The sequence below is a fragment of the Peromyscus maniculatus genome, chromosome 22, assembly GCF_049852395.1.
Source record: "Peromyscus maniculatus bairdii isolate BWxNUB_F1_BW_parent chromosome 22, HU_Pman_BW_mat_3.1, whole genome shotgun sequence".
NCBI classification, from domain to species: Eukaryota; Metazoa; Chordata; class Mammalia; order Rodentia; family Cricetidae; genus Peromyscus; species Peromyscus maniculatus.
Genome location: NC_134873.1, coordinates 41,674,229 through 41,697,426, shown reverse-complemented (window position 1 = coordinate 41,697,426; position 23,198 = coordinate 41,674,229). Strand labels below are relative to the sequence as shown.

Genomic DNA, 23,198 nt, shown 5'->3' with positions numbered 1-23,198 from the left:
TGTATTTATCTTTGGATTGCCAACATTCAGAAGAGAGCCTGGCACAAGGTCAGTGCTCAATAAATGTTCGTTAAAGGAACAAATCCCCTCATAGTCTCTGGTGCACACAAGAACACACTGAGATGCTAATTCAGTATACCAAGTTGAATGTAACCAGGAAGTAGGGATGATGAATTTTAGTTGGGGCTTGCCCGCCCCGGGGCTCTATGCCAGGGAGGGACAGCAGAGATCTGAGCCTCAGATCTTATGAAAGTGGAGGCATCAAAATGTTCTGGTGCTAATCATTTTTCTTTTCCTCACCAGAAAGAAAGGATTCCAGACATCTTCCTAGAAATAGTCATGGCGCATAACCCAGAGCCTCTAACAGAGACCTCGGTGGTCAAGTTCAAGAATCAGGACTTCAGGACTTTACGGGATCGGTGCCTGAGCCGGGGTCAGCTGTTTACAGATGATACGTTCCCGGCTGAGGCATCTTCCATAGGCCAGAAGCTGCTGAAGGGTAAACACCTTTCAAAACTGGAATGGAAGCGACCACAGGTGAGTGAACCCCATCTGGGAACACAGCAAGCTCCTCCAATCCAGGAGCTGTGGGCCATGGTCTCTCCTAGGGAAAAGAGGGCAGTCCAGCCACAAACCAAACTGGAAAGGAAATAAGATTCATCTGGTTTCTCTGCAGCAGTCTTATGTCCAGTCCAAGGCATGGGAAGGCTCTGTGCTCAGATATAGAGCCTGGACCTCTGCTTCTAACTCGGTTCTAACAATGACCTCATCCGCAGATTAAAACATCTCAGTCCTGTGACTAGAAAAATGGCATGTCGTGGATTGTGCTACTTGGTCCCTGGGGTCTCTCCACCTCTTTAATTGAGCCCATCTATCAGGTTGTCACCCTTTAGTCTCTTCAGGTGTCAGTGTCTTTATGCTCCTTTCTTCTTACCTACTAGGATTTACTCAAAAGGAATATATCATGTCAGTCATTTAGACTAGAGGATGAATTCAAATAATTGCTTTGCCTCTCATTTATAATCACATCCTCAGTCTTGTAAAAGGACTTCAGACATCCCCCGTGACATCATAGTGGTAGTGCAGAGCAGCATTTGAATCACCCTGACTCCCCCCACCTCAGCAGATGGTCACTAACTCTACCTTGCAATAGGGTGAGTCCTGCTTTTTTTTTTTTTTTTTTTTTTTTTTTTTTTTTTTTTTTTTTTTTGAGAACTATCTCAATGTCAGAGCACGAAGCTCTGTGGGAAACATTTCAGTGGACTGAAGTTTCTCATGATCTCATCGGGACTCTTATGAATGCAAAGGAGCTAAACAGGAAATGCTCTAGGATGTCTGATGCTTCCTCCTCAGACCTCCAAATCTGCCAGGGCAGCCTGAAACAAGGAAACAGAATACAAAGTCTGTGATTGGATTCTGAGAACAGTTCTCAGGCACTGCTTACCTGGCAAGCATTATACTGGGCACTTTGGGTAACACCAGACTAGCCTGTACAGAACAGCGTTTTCTGGTGATGCTGGGAAGAGGTTGAGAGACTTGGGAGATGCCACAGTGTCTATTTTGTCCAAGGCTATGTGATTTTTCTGCACATGAGAAAGAGAACTCAAGACACTGAGCTCTGAAGAGAAAGCTTCTTGCCTTAGCCCGAACAGTTATATTTCTGTGAAAGGAAAAGGCCAGTGGAAACCAGGTGGGGTTTCAATGCTAGTTCAAGAAAGCTGGGTGCACTAATAAATCTTGTGTGGTCGATCCAATGAGACCTTGGCAGCAGGTCCTTAGTTATGGCTCTCTACTGTTGTCTTTGCCGCCTAAGGAGGTAGGCAACTCTAAAGAAATTCTGAAGGGTCACTTTTTTTCCTCCTCTGTTGTTTTGAAAAGATGAGATTCATTCATGAAGTATTTTTGTTTCCATCACAAGTGCTGAGCGGTCTACGCGAGACCTTAGAGTGTTGAGAATTTAATAATACTCCTGTTTAGAAAGGGTAGAGAGCTCCTGTTACCTATGATGGGACACCTTGCATAGCCTTGATGCAGGGGGAGGGACTTGGACCTGCCTCTACTGAATGTACCAGGCTCTGCAGACTCCCCATGGGAGACCTTGCCTTGTTGGAGGAGGGAATGAGGGGTGAGTTGTGGGGGAAGGCAGAAGGGGCAGGAGGAGGAAGGAGAGGGGAATCTGTGATTGGTATGTAAAATGAATAAAAAATTCCTTAATAAAAATGCTATTTACCAAAAAAAAAAAAAAGGATGGAGAGTAGAGAGTACCTCATTTTCTAATCCCATCAACATCTCAACTTGTGATGTTTTGGGGGATCAAGGAGAAATGAGGCAAGTGGAAATGACTCAAACAGAATCAGAATCAGACCAAAAATCCAAAGTTGAGGCAGCTAGAAGTCATGTTCATTCTCCCACCAGTCTTTACACACCCAGGGACTTACCCATAGTCTACTAATGGTTAGTGTTCATTTCATAATACATTCTCAAATATCGTATTTCTTAGTGTGTCACTTTCCAAATTTAGCAATACTTGTACTTATATAATACTTTCTAAAGCTTTCCATGTAGCCTATCTTATTTGCAGCCTTTATGTTTTTAATGTTACAAGAAAGAAAACAGGTTCATGTAGATGATATGCTTGACATGGTTAGGGAGAGAAGGACCCAGAGTTATAGCAAGACGCCCAAAGCCACGTGCTATACTTTTACGCACATGAACTAATGTGCATGCCTAATAAGGGTTTGTTAGGATTATGGAAGAATAAATAAATGAATGAGTAGGTGACTATCTACAAAGACTTGTTGGGGTTTCAAGCTCATATGTACAAAAGAGAAACCTTTTGTTGACCAATTTCCCACATAGGCTAGCAAAGAGAAAACTCAGGTACATACCTCTTCACTGCTTTGGCATCTCTGACAACTGCAGCCTGACTATGCATAGTCTTGAAAGAAGACGCCCAGCCAACCTGGCCCAGGCCTCGTAATAAGGTCAAGATGCACATAGTGTTATGGTTTTAAGCTCTTTGATTTTTAAAATATCGTGAAGAACTATAATGAATCCAGTTCTGCAGATATAAACAGGAACAACATAGAATGATCAGTCTAGTCACACAACTAGACAACCCAAGACCTAAATGCCTGGCCTCACAATATATTGTCCCCTATAAAATGTCATTCTGAACTCATGTTACATGTTATATCCTTGGCTGTTGGTTGCCACAGATATTTTATGCACCATTAGCCTCCAATCTCATGTGGTCAGCCAGGAACCAACCCTTCCATAAAGTCAGTCTCTGTTCTTAGACAATCTCTTTGTTCCATTTTATAGATGAAAAGCAGTAGGTATGAAAACTGGGTCTGTATCATATTACATATGATTATTTTAAGAAGGAACTGAATGCTGCTTAGTATCCAGCACAGTGTAAGTACTTACTAAGCGCTAACTATTGTTTCTCTGATCCCTCAATGCTCTTGAGCTTTCACAGTCCAAGAATTCCAGTTTCAACCCTCAGACAAAATCAGCAAATGTTTCCAGGGAGAAATGTAGGTCAGAGCACACTGTGAGGGGCTAAGTGGCTGCTGGGAAGGGATGTGCAAAGTACATTTCTCGTCATGTTCTGTATCCCATCTCTTTCACAGTCCGACTCCCCCACCTACAACTTGCCTCCTGCTTCTCCATGGGTCTGCTTGGTTCACATGCTCTAAGGCTCCATAGCCCATCTCCATATTCTAGCCCATTCTAGACAATAAAGAAACTCCATACTCTAGGCAGTGGCTAAACCACCATGGATATTATTCTTCATCAATAACCTACAAGTCAGAGGCCTGAGACCCAGGCTCAGTTTTCTGGGCCTGTCACCGAAAAGTTGTTTCATGTCCCAATAACTCTTTCTCTCTCTCCCTTTGCCTACTCTGTTCGTTACTTTTCTTGTTGATGGTCCAAAATACCTGACAGAAGCAGCTTCAGGAAGAAAGAGCTGCTTCTGACTGACAGGTTAAGGCTATTGTCCATCATGGCCAGGAAGGCATGGCGGCAGGTAGCTGATTGCATTGTGTCCACAGTCAGGAAGCAGACGTGATGCTGATGTTCAGAAGCCTTTCCCTTTTATGTTTAGTCTAGAACCCACATAATGGCTCCACCCACATCGAGGGTTTTCCCACTTCAATTAACATAATCTAGAAAATCCCTCACAGATATGCCCACAGGTTTGTTTCCCAGGTGGTCCTAAATCCCATCAAGTTAACAGTCAGGATTAATCATCACACCTGCATTTCCTCTTCTCTCTTCTCTTTCCCTTTAACAAGGAATCCAATGTGTTTTTCTGCTAGAATGTCATTGAAGGGGAATGTTTCTCACAGCCTGACTTATTCTGTTTCTCTTTCCCTTTTTTATTTTTGTCTTTGTTTTTTCGAGACAGGGTTTCTCTGTATAGTTTTGGTGCCTGTCTTGGATCTCACTCTATAGACCAGGCTGGCCTCGAACTCACAGAGATCCGCCTGGCTCTGCCTCCTGAGTACTAGGATTAAAGGCATGTGCCACCACTGCTCCGCCATTCTGTTTCTCTTTAAAGAATGCCCAGCCCCTCTTCTCACTTCGATTTGGGCTCTGCAGTAGCCTGTGACCTTGTAAGGGAGGGAATTCGAGGATTCATCATTCTTAATGTTCCCTATAACCTCTGCTCTCAGTAAGAGATAATGCCAAGAATTAAACATGGGGTGTGTGTGTAATGCATTCTCTAAATTAAACTTGGTACTTAGATGACCGCCTTTTAGGAGAATTTTTATTCTGTGGATAATAGTAATAAATCCCACTTACTGAGTGTGTACATAGTTGAGGTATTATACTAAGTGCTTACATGCAATTTGTCATTTAATTACCATCAAGTCCTGTAAGGTGGATGATATTATGCTCACTAAATACATCAGCAGTGTCCTGTAGCCCTTTCAGCAGTGATGGAAGTGCTCACTCTGTTCCATTTGCTGCCACGGGCACCAGTCAAATGTGTCTATTGAGTACTTGAAGTGTGGTCATTGCGACTGGGAAAAGGAAATTTTAGTGTTGTTTAAGCCTAAAACAATGGTTCTCGACCTTCCTAATGCTGTGACCCTTTAATACAGTTCCTCATGTTGTGGTGACCTCCAACCATAAAATTATTTCATTGCTACTTCATAATCCATAATTTTGCTACTGTTATGAATCATAAATATCTTATATGCAAGATATCTGATATGTGACCTCTAAAGGGGTTGCACCCCACAGGTTGAGAACTGCTGGTCTAAATCAACATGTATAACTAGCTATCATAGTGAACAGCACAGAATTGAAGATGGCAGATTGTCACATTGTCACCACTGTGGTAGACCAAGGAATTGGAATGTCATCTTTGACCCTATTCAGGGAAAAAATAATCCACTCCTCTACCAAAGAATGGGTCAGTATGTCTAAAGCATATTCTCTAATAGATACTTGGAGCTCAGTTCACAGCTTTATTGTAGACCCAGGCTATAGTCACTTCACAGCAATGAATTTGCCTGCCCAGGAAATATCTTCATGTAGTCAGAATAGTTTCTGATGGGATCATTCACTCACTAGAAATGACTCACCAAAATGTATTGTTCATAAAAAGAAGAGGAGGGAAAAAGATGGAGATCTGAATGTAGGGTAAATTGTAAAGATGTTCTGTCACCTAACAGTTAGCAGAAGGTACCGGAAGTAACTGTGCCAACAGCCAGTTGCCAACGTGCCAAAAAAAAAAAAAAAAAAAAAAATCTTTGATGACAACACAGCACAATTCTCTCAGAAAAACAGGAAAGGGATTATATTGCCACCTGTCCAAGCAAAAGCCTAGTCACCATCTGGAAGGGCTGAGTGACAGGATGATGGGCCTAATTGTTACTGATTGACTATGAAATGTTCCCATAGGCGTGGGTGCCGAATGCTTAGTCTCCAGGTGATGGCAGCATTTTGGATGATTCTGGAAACATTAGGAGGAAGAGGTTAGGAGGAGGAAGTAGGTCATTGACGGGCATGCCTTTGAAACTTATACCTGGTCTCCCATCCCTTAGCTGCTCTCTGTTTCCTCTCTACTATGCTGTGAACAGCCTCCTCCAATGGACCATCTCACTGCACGATGTTGCAACTAAGGGCACCAATGAACCAACCCCCCAAACGGTGTTCTAAAATAAAGCCTTCCTCTTCTATGTTTTCCCCAGGTATTTTAGTCACGGCTGTGCAAAGGTAACTAGTATTCGTGTTTGCTTGCCCAAGACCAGCACTTTATGTGGGAAATTCATAAGCAGTCTTCAAAGAAAATACTGGGAGGCAAATGTTTTCATGCTGGGGTGATATCCCTAGAGATGACCAACAACAGTGGCTTCTGTGTTGCCACTGCAGATGATATTTGCCAAGATGTGCGTTACATGGGTTTCTGATACTCCTAATATAACAGAGAGTAATCTAAGCTTGGCCTGGAGAAAAGGACCTACAGTCTAGACTTAAAGTTATTATGATTACATAATTTGAAAATTACTTAGTCTGATGATTATTGATGGCTTATGTATTATTCAGATTTTCCAAACACCTAACAAAATCTATAATATATGGGTGTGTAGATGCATAGCTATATAGCACTGATGTGTAATTATATATTATTAATGATTCATGAACATCCATATTGATAATATGTACTCATATATTAACCCTATTAATATACCTATCTATAACCTGTTGATGTATTTACTAGGAGAAAGGTATTGGCTTGTGTAGTTCTGGAGACTGAGTAAGTAATACCGTGATATGTAGTCTGCGACCTAGAGACACAAGCAAGTCTTAAGTCACTGGCCTGAGAGCCAGAGTGGGATTCCTAGTCTGGAACCAGGAGACCATTTTGTGAGCTCAAACTGAGAGCAGGCGAATTCTTTTTCCCCTTTGTGATAGTCAGGTACCTGATGAGTTGGAGAGGATTGGATGTGCCCACCCACACTGGAGAGGGTAGACTGCCTTCCTTACTGAGTCCACAAATTCAAATATCAATTGACCCACCCCTTCTTTGACAGACACACCCAGATAAAATATTTACCAAATAAATGACTCCCTGTGATCCAGTTAAGCTGACATATCAAATTAACTACTACAGCTTCCTTTGGAATACCTAATCCCTCCGAGGCTCTGGTTATCTCACAGAATCAAATACTCCAGGCTGGGAAAGACTCTAGCTACTGCCGTGTGGAGAAGGGAAGAGAAACCCATGGAGTCCAAGTGACCTGGAACATACCACTGAACTTCTCTGAGCCTGGTTCCTTGCCCTGGCTAGGCCTCAGAGTCACCCCAGGATCACTGTTGGTCTCGAATGCTACCTCTGGCTGACCTACTGATTCACAGGTGTGGAAGGCAGGGCTCCACAGCCTGCAGGTCTACCAGGTTGCCAGCTGAGTCTGAGTCACCATCTGGTGGTAGTTCAGCACAAATCTCTTCTAGGATCTTATCACAATAACGTCCCCACTGCCCTGGTTTGCCAAGTCCGCCTGCTAATCTGGGACTTTCCCAGACCCAGAGCTTACTCCGTCTCAGCCACGTTTACACATGTTCTGTATGGGCCTTTTTCTCGAGGAAGCCAGATGTCCAACCTGAAAGGCTTCTGATGATCATCACACCTCTTCCTACCTTCCCTCTCTGATCAGGGTGGAGGTTCTAAAGCCCGGCATGAGGCATGGAGCAGACACTCGAGGGACAGGAGTTGGAGATACTGTGCCCACCAGTGATGCAGTCAATTCCACTGTACCCTTAACAAACGATGTTCATGATTGAACTTCAGGTCAATTCTGCCCATAACTAGTAACTTCTGTTTTTTTGTGTATAGCTTCCATTATTTTGGTAAAAAGTTGTATGTTTATCAAATGCCTTCATAGCATTTAGCAAAAGAGTACACATTTTTCCTTCTTTGGGCTTTTTTGTGTTATTCAAGATCCTGAAATGAAAATATCCGTGCACTTTCCATTCCTGCGGAACCTCCTTCTTGATGATAATAAGTTAGTCTAAGTCAGTCTGGCTTGTGATGTCAGCATGTGTGTGCACGTATACGTGTGGGCACATGCATACATTTTTGTGTATGTGTCTTTACTCTCAGGTTATACATAAGAATCCACTGGCTTCTTAATCAGCAATACAGTTTTTTTTTCTTAACTGAAACTGTAAATGATACGGGACTTGTTTACCCCCTGAAAGTTGGAGAGAATTCAACAGGAAAATTACATAGATAGGTATACTAAGGTGATTGTCTTTGAAATCTTAAAAATAATGACCGAGATTATTGACTTGGGGTGTTATTTACTAATTTAAGTCATTTTGTCATCAGTTTTTTTTTCAGAAAGTTATTAGTATTTTTAATTGATCAACATAAAATTTTCTGCTGTGCTTTTTTATTTCTAAAGCCCATTTTTATTTCTAATTGTGCCTGGGTTTCTCTACCATATTTATCAAAGGTCAGTTCTATGTAAAGCCACTATCCCGAGCAGAACAATTTATTGACCTGATTATCCTTGCTATGTTTCTGGCTTATTTTATAACTTACAGGTCGTTTTCTTTATCACTTCCTTCCTCCCATTTTTGTCCCTTTCTTTCTATTATCTATGAATTGACTGCTTAATTTATGTTTGATTCTGTCTTGTTTAATAATGAATGCATTTGAGGCTATGAGCATAGCCATTTTAATTTTGCGGCTGTCACACAGGAGAAAGGAATCAATAATTATTGAACACACACTCTGTCAGATGCTGTGTTGAACTGTTCCACATCCTTCCTTGTTTGCAAATGGAAGGACTCATCCCGCTTTGTGAGTCTGGTCCGAGCCTGCAGGGCATAGCCTAGGAGGAGGACATCTACAGTTTAGTGGGGGGTTTTATAGATGGCGGCCGTCACCCTGCTTCAGAGTTTGATTCTCTCAGCGGTTCCTCCATGTATGTCGCCATGTTACGCATGAGGAAACTGAGCTACAGGAAAGAAGAAGAAAGTGTTCAAGGTCCCCAGGTCACGTGGGGAGACATGTCAGGGCAAGATTCCATATGCAATCTGTCTGCAGTGACCTTCCAAATACAGCACCCTCTTAGCAAAGTCAACAGGGCAGCTGCTGAAGAGCTGAGCAGTGGATAAAGTTAACTACAGGATTGGCTGGGCTCCCGGTCCAAATCTCCGTGGTCCCCACCTCCTCCTGTTCTATGTGTATGCATGTGTGCATGTATGTGTATGCATGTGTGCACGTATGTGTTTGGGTCACAGGTAGAGATGTGCACATGGGAGTTAAAGGGTCATTTCAGCTGTCATCTTTCTTAAGGTACCATCCACCTTGACTTTTGAAATGAGGTCTCTCACTTTTATGTGAAATTTGCCGAATAGGCTAGGCTAGTTGGAGGGTAAGCCTCAAGAATCTGCCTGTCTCTGCCTCCCTAGTGCTGGGATTATAAGTGTACTACACCACTCCTGGCATAAATGCATATATATATATATATATATATATATATATATATATATATATATCATATATATATTATACATATATAAATATAATTACATCATTCCCTCTTCAATTTGCTGCCTGTAATCCCTCCCATGTACCTCTTCCCCTTGCTCTCTCTCAAACTCATGACCTCTTTTTCTTTAATTGTTGTTACACACAAACACATGCACACACACACACTCCTAAAATGTAAACACAACCTGATCAGTCCATAGAATGTTGCTTATATGTATGTGATTTCAGGGCTGACCATTCAGTATTGAATAACCAGTTTGGGGGCTGTTCCCCAGGGGAAGACTATTTCTCCTGCTCTCAGCCTCCCTGGGCTGCCTGTAGTTTTCTGTCTAGTGTTGAGACCTCATGGGCTTTCCTCTGCCATGTTAGCATGTCTGTTGGTACCATCACTGTTCAGCTCATGTTTGGGCAGCCGTGTTGAGGAGATGGGATCTGGCATTCTAGGAGACACAATCTCCCAACAAACAACTTCCTGTTCCTCTGGCTCTTATAATCTTTCTGCCCCCTCTTCCTCAATGATCCCTGAGTCTCAGGTTCCAGAATTGTGTTGTAGGTGTATCCATTGAGACTGGGCACCACAAGATCTCTTGCTTGCTGCATTTTGACCAGTTCTGGTTTTCTGTAATGGTCTCCATCTCTTGCAAGGAGAAGTTTCTTGGATGGCGAATGAGAACCGTACTGATCTGTGTGTAGAAAGACAAATATTTAGAATGTAGTTAGGGATTACGCTGGATTAGTAGTTGGAGATTCTCCTCCAAGATCCCTGACTTCACTAGCCCCGTGTAGATGGCTAGGTTTCAGGTACCAAGCATGGTTTCCCTTGCATTGAGCAGGCCTTTAATATAGAGTCTGGGGACCAAACTCAGGTCATCGCGCTTGTTTGAAAGGCAAGGACTTTGCCACTGAACTCTCTCCCCAGGCTTCCACCTTCTTTTTCAAGTCCTGTGAGTGGAGCATCACAATTGAGTGTCTTCATTCAGATAGCACCTCCTTTGAGACCTCTAGCTCCTTTTCCCAGTAGAAAAAGCCAGTCCATGGTCAATGAAGTGCACCCTCGTTGTTTTAAAAACCAACTCCACAGCCAGTGCACAGGACCACGGCCCCTTAAGAGCAGTTTTTCCTGCTTGTGTGAATTGGGGAGATGATTTCCAAGTAAACCGTGGACCTGGTTATAACAGAGGGCCTGTGGGAGAGCCAAATTGTGTTTCTCCTGGCATCTGATGGGGTCAGTTCACTGCCAAGAAAGCAAGTGAAAGCTGGTAGGAAGATGCCCTTGCTTGAGAAAATGCAGGTGGCTGCACCTTTGTTTGTCCCCAGTCCATGTTTTCATTAGGAAACTGGCAGCACATGACAAGTGGGGAGAGTTATTTGTGGCATAGGTTATAGACTGTTACTTTAAGGTGTGTTACATCTGTTTATGCTGTGGAACAATTGTTCAATGATGCAAAGATGTGCTGCGTTCTGTTACGTTGCATTTGTTTAACTCTGTGAAGCTGTGTTACTCTGCCTGCCTAAAAACACCTGATGGTCTAATAAAGAGCTAAATGGCCAATAGTGAGGCAAGAGAAAGTATAGGCGGGGCTGGCAGACAAAGAGAATAACTAGAAGGAGAACTCTGGGAGGAAGGGAGAAGGAGCAAGAGAAAAGAAGAAAGAGGACATCAAGGGTCAGCCACCCAGCTACACAGCAAGCCATGGAGTAAGAAGGAAAGACCAGGTCTACAGAAATAGAGAAAGGTAAAAGCCCAGAGGAAAAAGATAGGATGATTTAAAGTTAAGAAAAGCCGGCTAGAAACAAGCCAAGCTAAGGCCAGGCATTTATAATTAAGAATAAGCCTCCATGTGTGTGATTTATTTGGGAGCTGGATGGCTGACCCCAAAAGAACAAAAACAATCAACAACAGTAGGTCTCTGTCCTTCTGTGGCTGCTAGGGCCCTGCTCTCTGGGGACTTATGTTTCAATGTGAGAGGATACAGTAGTGGAAGAGTTACCGGATGATGCAAACATCTACAGTAGAAGAGCCTCACAGAGAAGGTACAGGCAAAAACCCCATGGCCTCCTTAAAGGAAACATTTAGAGGGTGTGGGGGCCCTGGAGTTGGAGCGTAGCTTTGCTCCAGTGTGTCCTAAAAGTGTCTGGAGATCCCCCTTAGGGATTTTATAATATTCACATCTGCTGGGAGTCCTCCGAATTCACCCAGATGTTGTCCCTCTTTGACACTGGAGCATTCTTCTTCTGTGGCAGGGAAGTGTGTGGGGGCTAGATGCCAGGAGTAGATGGAGGTGAATAGGTGAGGGGTGGGCAAAGATCTGGGTCATTCAAAGCTTGTGTCCTGTGTAGCACGTGAGTGGACTGGAATCTAGAAGTGGGAATGGCCAAGATGATTTCTGAAGTATGCTGTTGGACTGGCTGGTTTTGTGTGTCGACTTGACACAAGCTGGGGTCATCAGAGCAGAAGGAGCCTCCGTTGAGGAAATGCCGCCATGAGATCCAGCTATGGGGCACTTTCTCAATGAGTGACCAATGCGGGAAGGCCCAGTCCATGGTGGGTGGTGCCATCCCTGGGCTGCTGGTCCTGGGTTCTATAAGAACCTGAGCAAGCCAGGGGAAGCAAGCCAGTAAGCAGCTCCCTTCTATGACTTATGCATCAGCTCCTGCCTCCAGAATCCTCCCCTGTTTGAGTCCCTGTTTTGACTTCCTCCAATGATGGACAGCAATGTGGAAGTATAAGCCAAATAAACCCTTTCCTTCCTAACTTCCTTTTTGGTCATGGTATTTCAGAGCAGCAATAGAAACCCTGACTAAGACCACCATTTCCCAGGAAAAACTTGACTCATATAAGTGTAGTCCTGGTATTTCTCCAAGTCTCCTCTGACGAATGGATCCTATTCACTTTTATTTGTTTATAACCATCTAATAAAACACAGGCTTGTTGGGAGCAAACAGGCTGACTATTTGATATAAAGATCTTCAGACCTTATTTATGAAGTCTCCTTGTGTAGTTTCTTTGTGCGTTTATTGCCTGTCTTGTCAGCTCCATCCACACCCCTTTGACACTTGCTTTCCCAAGAGCCATAAAACCTGAAGAACAAAGGAAATTTTCCTAATTCATATGGTAAGCATCTATTTAATAATTAACCTCTGTCTCTCAAAGGCAAAGTTAATGATGCTGTGGGTACCACACTGAGGCAAAAAGGAATGAGAGAAGCTCACAGCGTTTCATTGTCTTTTGTAAGGACTTATCAGAGGATCCGCCTCACTTCATCCTGGAAGGTGCAAGCAGATTTGACATCCAGCAAGGAAGAGCGGGTAAGAACTCCATAGCTCCCATCCCAGACTTTTGACTCAGTCGTGGCATGGGAAATCATAGTCTTAAGCCAAGTGCATAGATACCTAGCCAACCACCAGCCTGTAATCTGCCCATTAGAGTTTCCCCTAACTGGAGAAAGGGCCCCTCTAAGGGTCTCTTTGTGATTGCCGCTCTGAGCACAGTGCCTGATATGAGAGAGAATTGATGGTGTTGCCAATGAAGCAGGGATGGGGGGGTGAGGGGCTTGAGACTGAGAGCGTATTTAGAAGGACTCACATCAATACTTGTGGAGAAGGTCAAGGCTACTCATCTGTCAAGGGGAAGCAGAGAAAACTTCTACACGGGCTAGAGAGTTCCCTGCATATAAAAGGAGCAGGGCAAATATTAGCAAAGAAAAATGCAGGTGCGTTTTCTGCAATTCTATAAAGTACCATTGCTGACTCTGTTCAGTGGTTAAAAAAAAAAATTAATGGATGTCAGCCCTGGGAAACTCTAGGAAAAAGTATCAGGGAACAAGTTGAATCCCCTATTGCCAAAGCCTATCTGAGGCTTCCCTGGCCTTCCTCGCCAGACCTTGCCCCACGCCCTGTCCCCCAATAACTTCATCACCAGTACTAGCACCTCTTCTCCATCTTTCTTGGAAAATAGCTCAAAATTTAGAATAATTTGAAAATGTTCTGGTCTCAAAGATTTCTAATTGGCATTCACTCTGTATTCGTAAGAAGATTTGTTAGCTCTGGTATCCATGACCTGTAAAATTCAGGGGGTGGGGTTTCTGGGTACAACTAGTTTCCATTATGGCTTTATCCCCTCCCAGGAGACTGCTGGTTCCTGGCAGCACTGGGATCCCTGACCCAGAACCCACAGTGTCTGCGGAAGATCCTGATGGACCAAAGCTACTCACACCAGTATGCTGGGATTTTCCGGTTCCGGGTACGTGCACCACAAGTATCCTCCTTCTGTGATGGGGAACTCTTGCGATCCACGAACATTCTCATGACCTGGGAGCCTGAACTGGGAGTGACATCTGAATGCCAGTTACCTTCCCTCCTCCAAAACAGCGTTCTGCCTCCCATTTATGACCCAGCCACACATAGAGAAGAAGAGGAGGTAGATGTTTGCATGGAGATAGAAATGGTAGGAACAGGATGTTAAGGAGTCCTTTGGGCATATTTTGAGGGGTACGTTACAAGTAGTGAAGGAACCATTGACCTAGAACCTAAAGGTCATGACCATGGAGTCCTTGCCTCATATTCCTTTACCACACCATGATGTTAGTGACAAGAGTATTATAGGAAATTGCAGCATCTGGAAGGGATATGTTCTGCTTCATTATTCATCCTTCTTTTCTCAAATACCTCGGTAATCCTTGCACATTTCTCTTCCATGGGAATTTTAAAATAATTTTGTCTAATTAAACAGAAAAGCTACTGTGATGTAGAATGGAACAGCGTGCAATTTATGTATTAATTTGGAAAAATTACATTTTTATTGTTTTAATTATTCCTTTCCAGAAACAGGGTATATCTTTCTATTTATTCAGAACTGATTTTATGCCTGCCCATAAAATGTTACAGTTATGTTTTCGGATTGGTGCTGTGCCCTTCTGCGTAAATTTATCCTCAAATATTTTACAACCATAGAGCCAACATGAAGTTCTTTTGGCTTTCCTCCCCCACCGATTCCATAGTAAACTCTCTGGAAACCTTATCAAGTTCTCTCTCTAGTTCTTCTTTCTATGGTTGTTGAATCTGGATTACTTTAGTTACCTAATGATCTGATCTTCATTCAACTGGAATTGTTTCTCCTCTTTTTTTTGTTTTGTTTTGTTTTGTTTTGTTTTTTGAGACAGGGTTTCTCTGTGTAGTTTTTAGTGTCTGTCCTGGTTCTCGCTCGAACTCATAGAGATCTGCCTGGCTCTGCTTCCCGAGTGCTGGGATTAAAGGCATGCATCACTGCCGCCCAGCCTTGTTTCTCCTCTTTTAATACCCTGAGTTGTTATTTTTGTTCTTTTGCCTTGTCATATCCTTTGAATCAGAGTGACAAGAGTCAAACTCTTCCCTCCTCTTGATTTTAGTGAGAGGCTTTCCTGATGATGCCACCAGCCTCAGTTTGCTAAGGGCTTCGTTAGAATTTCTGTGCCTATGTCATATCTGAAGTTATTTTCTGCATTGTTATTTTTTTAATCATGTCTGAGTTATACAAGCTTTGTAAAGTGAACTATTACACCCTTGGTTATTTGAAATCATTTGAGTAATGTTTGCTAATCAAACATTCAGCCAAGTAGACAAAAAGGAAAGTATAATAGACAATAGTTAAATTATCTCACCCCACCTCTTATTAAAATATGACTTCTTTAGCTCTTCTAGAGTATTCAGCAGCTATTCATTTGTTTGCATGACTTCTTTCTCTTGGAGTTATTTTTTTTTAATTTCTATTTTTGAAATAACAATGTAATTACATTTGTTCCTTTTCTTCCCTCCAAACTCTCCCATATACCCCTCTTTGCTCTCTGTCAAACTCATGGCCTCTTTTTTTCATTAATTGTTATTATATGCCTATAAGTATATGTACATACATACATATATACCTAAACATAACCTGCTCCATCTGTTTAATGTTGCACGCATATATGAGAACCAGCTAATGAAGTCATTTATCTCAGAGGAGAACCTGAAACCACTACTCTACTAAATCAGCAGATTCCCTGGCCACAATTTAAACCTTTGTCCTTGTACCCACAGATAACTGGAGTTACTTACTCATATTTAGGCTTTACCAGAAAGACTGTTTCCCAATATAATGTCTTAAAGCTGCTCCTGAGATTCTCTGATAGTTCATTTAATGTCTTGTTATCTGTGGGCCTGCAAGATGTTTCAACAGGTTTGGGCCAACCAAGAATGATGACTTAGGTTCAAGACCCAGGCTCTACATGGTAGAAGGAGAAAACCCATTCCAGCAGGTAGTCTTCTGATCTCCACACATGCCACATCAGGCACAGAGACAGACCCTCTTAAGTCTTTGTTTTTGATTTATTCATCTCACTTTCACTGTTATAGGTAATTTTTAGTTAAGAAACATTCAACACTCATTTCTTTTTTTTTTTTTTCTTTATTTTGTTTTGTTTTTCGAGACAGGGTTTCCCTGTGTACTTTGCGCCTTTCCTAGAATTCACTCTGTAGCCCAGGCTGGCCTCAAACTCACAGAGATCCGCCTGCCTCTGCCTCCCAAGTGCTGGGATTAAAGGTGTGTGCCCACCACCACCACCACCACCACCACCACCACCACCATCACCACCACCACCACTCACCACCCACCACCACCCAGCAACACTCATTTCTTGACAGTCTCTTCCAGCCATGTTTCTTCTTACCTTGAGATTGTGTTCGATTTAACTTCATCAGATAGAAGTCATTCCTTGCATAATTTTCTCAAACTATATGAGAATTTATCTGGTCTCACTGAAGAACATCTTGGCTTGATCTGGATTATCCTGTCAACGTTCTTTAACCTCAGAATTTCCCAGCGTTCCATGGTCTTATTATTTCCATTGTTGTAGAAAAGTCCAGTGTCAGCCAACTTTGCATGTCACATGTGCTGTCAAACTTCAAGTCTCTAAGTGGCTATCTCTCCCTGGAGTTCAGAAAGGTCTCTAGAGTACATTCAGGTGTGTACCATTTAAAAATTACTCTTGGGGGGCTGGAGAGATAGATGGCTCAGCAGGTGACAACACGTTCTGCTCCTACAGAGGACCTGAGCTCAGTTCCTAGCATCCACATTGAATGGCTTCAGCTGCCCACAACTCTAGCTCCTGAGGAACTGATACCATCTTCTGGCCTCTATGGACACCTACCTGTATGCAAGGAGGACACCAGATAAGATTGCTGTTGCTGGAGATCAAGAATACACACATATCCACATATATACATACACATAAACACACATGCACACGCACACACACCACACAAAGTAATTTTTAAAATATAAACTAAAAGAAATATTCTTGGGCTAGGGAGATGGCTTAGTCACAGCAGTATGCACACACATACATACATACACACACACACATAGATATACACAAATGTATACATGTAAAACACACACACACTTTCCTGAAGGTGAAAGAGACATTCAGCCTAAAGACTAGCCTCCTTCTGTTGCAAGTTTTCATTCCATTATTACTGGTCCTCTTTTTTTTTTTAATCCTATTCTTCACTTCCCAAAGTCCAACTAGGCAAAACTTCTGCCAGGCTCCCTAGTGATGTTGGTACTGACAGTGATCCAAGGACCACACCGAGAGGCACCAGAGAGCACCCAGAACTGAGCATAGGCCCACCACAGGACTGCTAGCCCTGCCAGGCCATGCCTTAGGTAGTTGGGATAACCAGAGACCCAGCAGAACACGAAAGCCGACCAATTACGCCAGTACCTTTGGTTGATAAGATGACTCCACACTTATCAGACTTACCTAAGTCTGGCGTCCTGTGTTCAAGTCCCAGGACCCACCCGGTGAAAGGAGAAAACTGACTCCTACAAGTTGTCCTTGACCTCCACACACGTGCTGTGGTGTGCACACACACACACACACACACACACACACACACACACACACACACACACACACACCAACAAACAAATGTAGTAAAAACTCCCCAGTGTCAGCTACAGTGCTGATTTCTGTCGCTCCCCTCCTACCACTGTGAACTTGGACTCTACTTTTAGAAAACACAGAGTGCCCAGGCACCTCAGACGCTTTGCCCAGAAAAATTCTGATTTCCCTTTGAGGCACATGCCATTGGCAAAATGGCACCTGCGTGGTTCTTGAAGGGTTTAAACACTGTCCATATGTCTGTCCTCTTCACCCAGGAAATAGGACATGGCCACATTCCTGACCATCAGTCAGTTTATTTTTTTTGTCTTTATATTATTTACGCATATGTATTAATGCTTATTTAAATACATATACTTATAATGAAAGCTCATGTTTTACATAATTAATCATATACATATGCTGTGTGTGTGTGTGTGTGTGTGTGTGTGTGTGTGTGTGTGTGTATGTGTGTATGTGTGTATGTGTGTATGTGTGTGTATTCTTGATCTCCAGCAACAACAACCTTATCTGGTGTCCTCCTTGCATACAGAAAGCATGTTTGATATGCCTTACTAGTGAGAGAATGAGAGTGATTCCTAAGACAAAACTGGCCATGATAGTTCCCTTGTCCCCGGGCACTCTTACTTGTCATGACACCACCCTGGTTGCTGAACAAAATGGCCATACAATTCCACAAATCATAGTGGCTCAAAACCACTCTGTCCCTCTCCCTGTCTCATCTGGTCTCAGTATTAGCCTCCTAAGTGGTTCTTTCATGATACCATCATTTGACAGACTGGAAATGGAGTCAAGGTTAAGTAAGTATCTTGCCTAATAACTGTTATTAGGTAATAGATTAAAACCAAAATTCAGGCATAGTTCTACCCACTGGACATTATCCTCTCTATGTCTACCCAACTAAGTCCAAAGTTTAAATGGCCTTCTTGTCTGCCCTCTGGGGACTGTGATTAGCTTTCCTTGATGGTTCTCAGTAGCATCCCTGTTTCCTGAATTTCAATGCTTACACAGCTTACTGGTTGCTTCAAGAGCAACATTTCATCCCGTTGTGTCCAAGCCAGCTAGAGTGCCCTGGCTCATTCATGGCCATGAAAACATCTCTACCTTTTCCACTGACATCTCAGTCTGTTTCTCCTTCTCTGCTCTGATAGTCTGTCCTCAGGTGGGTGTGACAACCCTGAGACCTCCGGCTGTGGAAAGGGTGGTATGGATGAGTGCTCACATCCACCCCACTTTAGCAAGCTCACCTGGAGGAGACTTACCTTCATCCAGTTCAGACCCCAACCAGAGGTCCCGGTGCTCCATCCAGCCCAGTGGAAGCCAACGAAGAAACTCAGAGGGTTTTTTTTTTTAATGAACGTTCCTCATCTGCCGATGTCCCTGGGTGAACCATTTAGAGCTGAATACTAAAGATGAAAGCAGTCTGCTCTGGAGAGGAACATCTGGCTCATTTGTGCTTTTAGCAGTCAGAGCGCCAGCCAGCTCCATTTCACCATTATAATAGCAAGGCCATTGTGACATGAGGACAGAAGGGCCAGAGTCAGGCTGTCACCGCTCACTCCTCCTGAGCCAGCCACATCATCCCTCCTCCAGGCCTTGGCCCATTCTGTCTTCATCATTGGAGATACACGTGCAATATGCCTGCCATGCTTCCCTCCTGGAGCCCTCAGCTCCAGGTCGGTTGTCCTGCCCTGCCACAGCCCTGCATCTGCCACGCTTCTTGTTATTTTACATATGCTTCCCCTGATGCCCTGTGTGTGCAAGAAAGATCTGGACTCTCCTGTGTCGATCTGAAGCTCATAAAGGATTTGTCAGGATAAGGCTGTAGTTCATCGCAAAGCCCAAGTAGAGCCTACACATCCTTCTTCCCTGCCTTGATTTCTCTGAGTTAGTTGTCTTATTGTCTTGATTGGTGCCTCCTTGATTCCTCTTGCCCTTGTAGATGACATGCCTATGCCCTTTGCGCTGTGATACTGCTCTGGATTGAGTTTGCTACTGGGTCATGGAAGTCAAGTTACAAAAATGTTTTGGCTTAGGTCGGGTAGTTACAGAAACTCCCTCCTGCCCCAACCCTACCAAGACATATCCTTGTCCTTTTTTTTTTTTTCCAGTTCTGGCAGTGTGGCCACTGGGTGGAAGTAGTGGTTGATGACCGATTGCCTGTCATAGGCAAGAACTTCCTCTTTGTGCATCCTCGCAGAGGCAACCAGGAATTTTGGCCCTGCCTGATGGAGAAAGCCTATGCCAAGTAAGTGTGGGCAAGCCTCTCTGTCCAGTTTCTGTGCTGGCTCTGCTTGCCCAGTGTCTTGCCCTCACAGATGCTTCCTGCCAGCTGGCCCTGCAGCTCTCTCAGTATCTGTTCCAAATGCAAGCAGTGTCCTGGGTGGGGTGGACGACACCTTTGATCCCAGCATGGGGAAGCTGAGACAGGTGGATCTTTGTAACCAGCTTAGTCTGCATAGTGAGACTTTGTCTCAAAACAAAGAAGCAAACACTGTCCATTTGAACATCAAAGCCCTTGTCAGCTGGTGAAACAATCTCTGTAAACAATCTCCAAATTTAAGGTTTGGTCCTGGGGCCATCAGGAGGGACCCACAGACACATAGTAAGCTGTGGACTAGACAGTTCTAGGCCCACATAACATGAATGATTAGACAAATGTAAGAATCGAGATGAAATATAGTTGATCTTGGTATCTGAAGGAGCATGGTTCAAGAATCCTGTGGCTATTAGAAGTCATGATGTTCAAGATCCTTAAAAGAGATGAAATAGTATTTATATATACACACATCCTGCATGCTCTAAATCATCTATATATGTATTACATATAATACTTAACACATTATAAACCCTGTGCAAATAGTCATTATATTGTATTATTTAGGAAATAATGACGAGGAATGCTTGCACAGGCCCCTTACTGACAAAATTTGTTTCCAACCCTTTCAGTGCATGGTTAGTTTAATAATGGGTGTGAAGGCTGCAGATTCAAAGGACTGGGCTGGCTGTCATCCTGCTCACAGTCTGATGTGGTATGGATGAGGAAATGATCCTGACTCCCTGACCTACAGAGAGGCAAGCTAGGGCTGCTGGGAGACACGGCATTTGAGTGAGGATGGAAGGATGGGTAGGACGCTACAGTGAGAGGGAGACAGACAAAAGCTTGGGTAAAACACATCAAACTGTGGTCCAGGAACTGAGGGTCCTGTGTGTCTGCCATGAGATCTCATTTGTGTTGTGGGGGAATGGTTGATGAGCAGGACTTTCTCCCTCTCTTGTGGTCCACACAGGATGTTCATGGACCACCTTGCGGTCCTGACAAGCTCAGAATTTGCATGCACCCAGCTTGCTTGTTTTCCTTAAGCTTTCAGGGTTACTTTTTCAACAGATGCCCACTGAACATTTTACCATATGCCAGGCACCGTGTTTGGCACCACCTCAGACACTAGAGCGGTCTGGCTCAAGCGAATCCGGATAATGATATGCATGCACACATCTTTGTAGAGCAAGGCACTGTTCTAAAGACTCTTACAATGCCTGAGAGAGAGGTTTGGGCTTTCTACAACCAAAAAAAAAAAAATTCAAATTGCAAAAAGTAAGACAGCATCCCTCTTTGCTCTCAGACTGCAAAAGTCAAAGCTAGGTAAGGCCAAGTGACTGCCAGTGTGTAGGGAGTCTAAGAAACAGCCCTGATGGACACGCCCTGAGACAACCTCCTAAGGGCCGCTTGACTACTCTTAGATTACTCACAGGCATATGTCACACCCCATGAGGATGCTCTCTAGAAGGGCTCTAAGAGGACAGGCCTGGGCTGTTCCCAATGGCACTGTGGATGTGGTGTGATGTATCCAGGCCAGGATGCACAGATACCATGGGGTGGGTGCACTCCATGGACAGCCCCATGGCAGTTGGAAGCCATATACGCAATCTACGCCCAGGGTGATCCTTGGAGGGTGGGCTCTAAGTGAATGGGGCAAGAAACACTGAGCAGGAAAATATGGAGCCATCTATAGACATGAACATTATAGCCACCACAGTGTGCATTTTACAAGAACACAGAAGAAAGAAATGTTGCATATTAAACATCCTGATGGGATGATGGGAAGAAGAAATGCAGTGGCCTACCTGACTCCTTGTCTCATCTCTGCTTACCCCACTAACTTCCCCTCTCTCAGAATACTCCTGGCCCCTCACAGCAGAGCTTGGCCTGGTGGCCTTGTTCGTTGTCTCTCCCTCAGGCTTTAGTCTGCCCCTTTGACCCTATCTCCTGCTCCTTATGAGGTTCCAGGTACTGGCAGTCTAACTGGCCAGGCTTACACTAGGTTCCCGTTGGCCTCCTCAACCATGGCCAGGGTTCAGTGGCCATAGAGCCCTGTGGGCAAGAGCGGTGGATGAGATTGTTCCCCTCAGAAGGATGCATGGTCAGAGACAGAGAGAACAATACTTCAGAGACGTGGGGTGGGGAGTCATAGCTCACAGGAGAAAGACCATGATGCAGCCCACATCCTTGGGGAGAAAAGGAAGAGGAGAAGGGGACATAGGGTTGGAAGGCTCCGCATTCACACATGAAGAAGCTGGGCCTCCAAGTTACCAGGAGACAACAGGTGCAAGCCACTGGATCCCTTGGTCACCTCCCTGGGACTCCACGTAGCAGGGCTGCAGCCTGGCTGGGTTCACAATCTAGATGAAGAGGCCCCTCCAGACCTCTTTGTGTGCGTTCTTTCTTTCTTTTTTTAAGAGGCAATTTGTGGAAAAACTAAAGTTGTTTCTCCCTTCTTTTGTCGGGAAGAACTGTGCGTTCGCATTGGAGAAAGAAGTCGAGATAACAGCCAGGGCTGTTGAACCAGAGCAGGCATTCTGGGAGGTTAATTCACTCCTAAGCTACTTACACAAACATCACCATTATCTTTCCAGGCTAGATCCCACCCTTATCACTTCTGGGCCTCATTTTTTTTTCCCCTTATGTAAAAAGAGGGAGCCTGGGAGAATTAGAAAGCTTGAGGATGGAAATGATGACTTTGACCCCATTTTGTTAACAGCTGACCTAAAGCAATCATTCAGCTTGAAAAGAAATGGGAGACTAGGCCCCAATCCCACATTCTCCCGCCTAAAGAAATCTAGCTGGGGATAAAATGTTTCAAACTATTAAAGCTATTTAAAAGCTTTGCCCCGACCCACCCACCCGAAGAGGAGAGTTGCCGAATGCAGAAGTGAATGCCAACATTTCAGAGCTTGAGCTCCAAGAGGCCTCTATGAACATCGAGCACTCTTTCCTGTGAGGGATGAGGAAACCAAGGCCCAAGAAGGTCACCGAGTGGTCAGGACCAAGCTAGGACCAAGAGCTGCCCCCCCAGTTTCTTTCTGCCAGTTTTTGACATCAGTTCTACAGAAAGAGATCGGTCTTGTTTGCTGCCTGACCCTGGGACCCCCACACAAACCTGGAGAGCACAGCTGTCTGTGGCAGAGGCCACTGGCCCCGTGAGGGGGTAGAAGCAGCCCAGTGAACATGTGGACTCCCAATTCCCACTTCTCACCGTGCTGGGGAATCTGGAAGTAAATTAATCAGATCAGGCAAGTGTCAGGCAGAGCAATCTGTGTTTGGAGATTGAAGAGATGGGGACAAGATCTGGCAGGCTGGGCATCGGCTGTAGCGGCGTCTCTGTGGGTAAGAAATGCAGCATCTCGGCCTCCTATCAGGCTCAAGCTTAGACATCTGGATACTTCTATTTTGTCAGAGCATGAAGTCATTTCCTCGA

General features: G+C 44.1%; 1 protein-coding gene across 1 annotated transcript in view; it reads left to right on the top strand.

Moving 5' to 3' along the window:
- The first annotated feature begins 246 nt into the window (after nt 1–246).
- Capn13 (calpain 13) overlaps nt 247–23,198 on the top strand; it is a 79,020-nt gene continuing 56,068 nt past the window's right edge. The window contains exons 1-4 of the mRNA XM_042267340.2: nt 247–537; nt 12,760–12,832; nt 13,651–13,766; nt 19,554–19,690. Of these exons, the coding sequence (XP_042123274.2) occupies nt 247–537; nt 12,760–12,832; nt 13,651–13,766; nt 19,554–19,690 (617 nt within the window). The remainder of the gene's footprint in view (nt 538–12,759; nt 12,833–13,650; nt 13,767–19,553; nt 19,691–23,198) is intronic.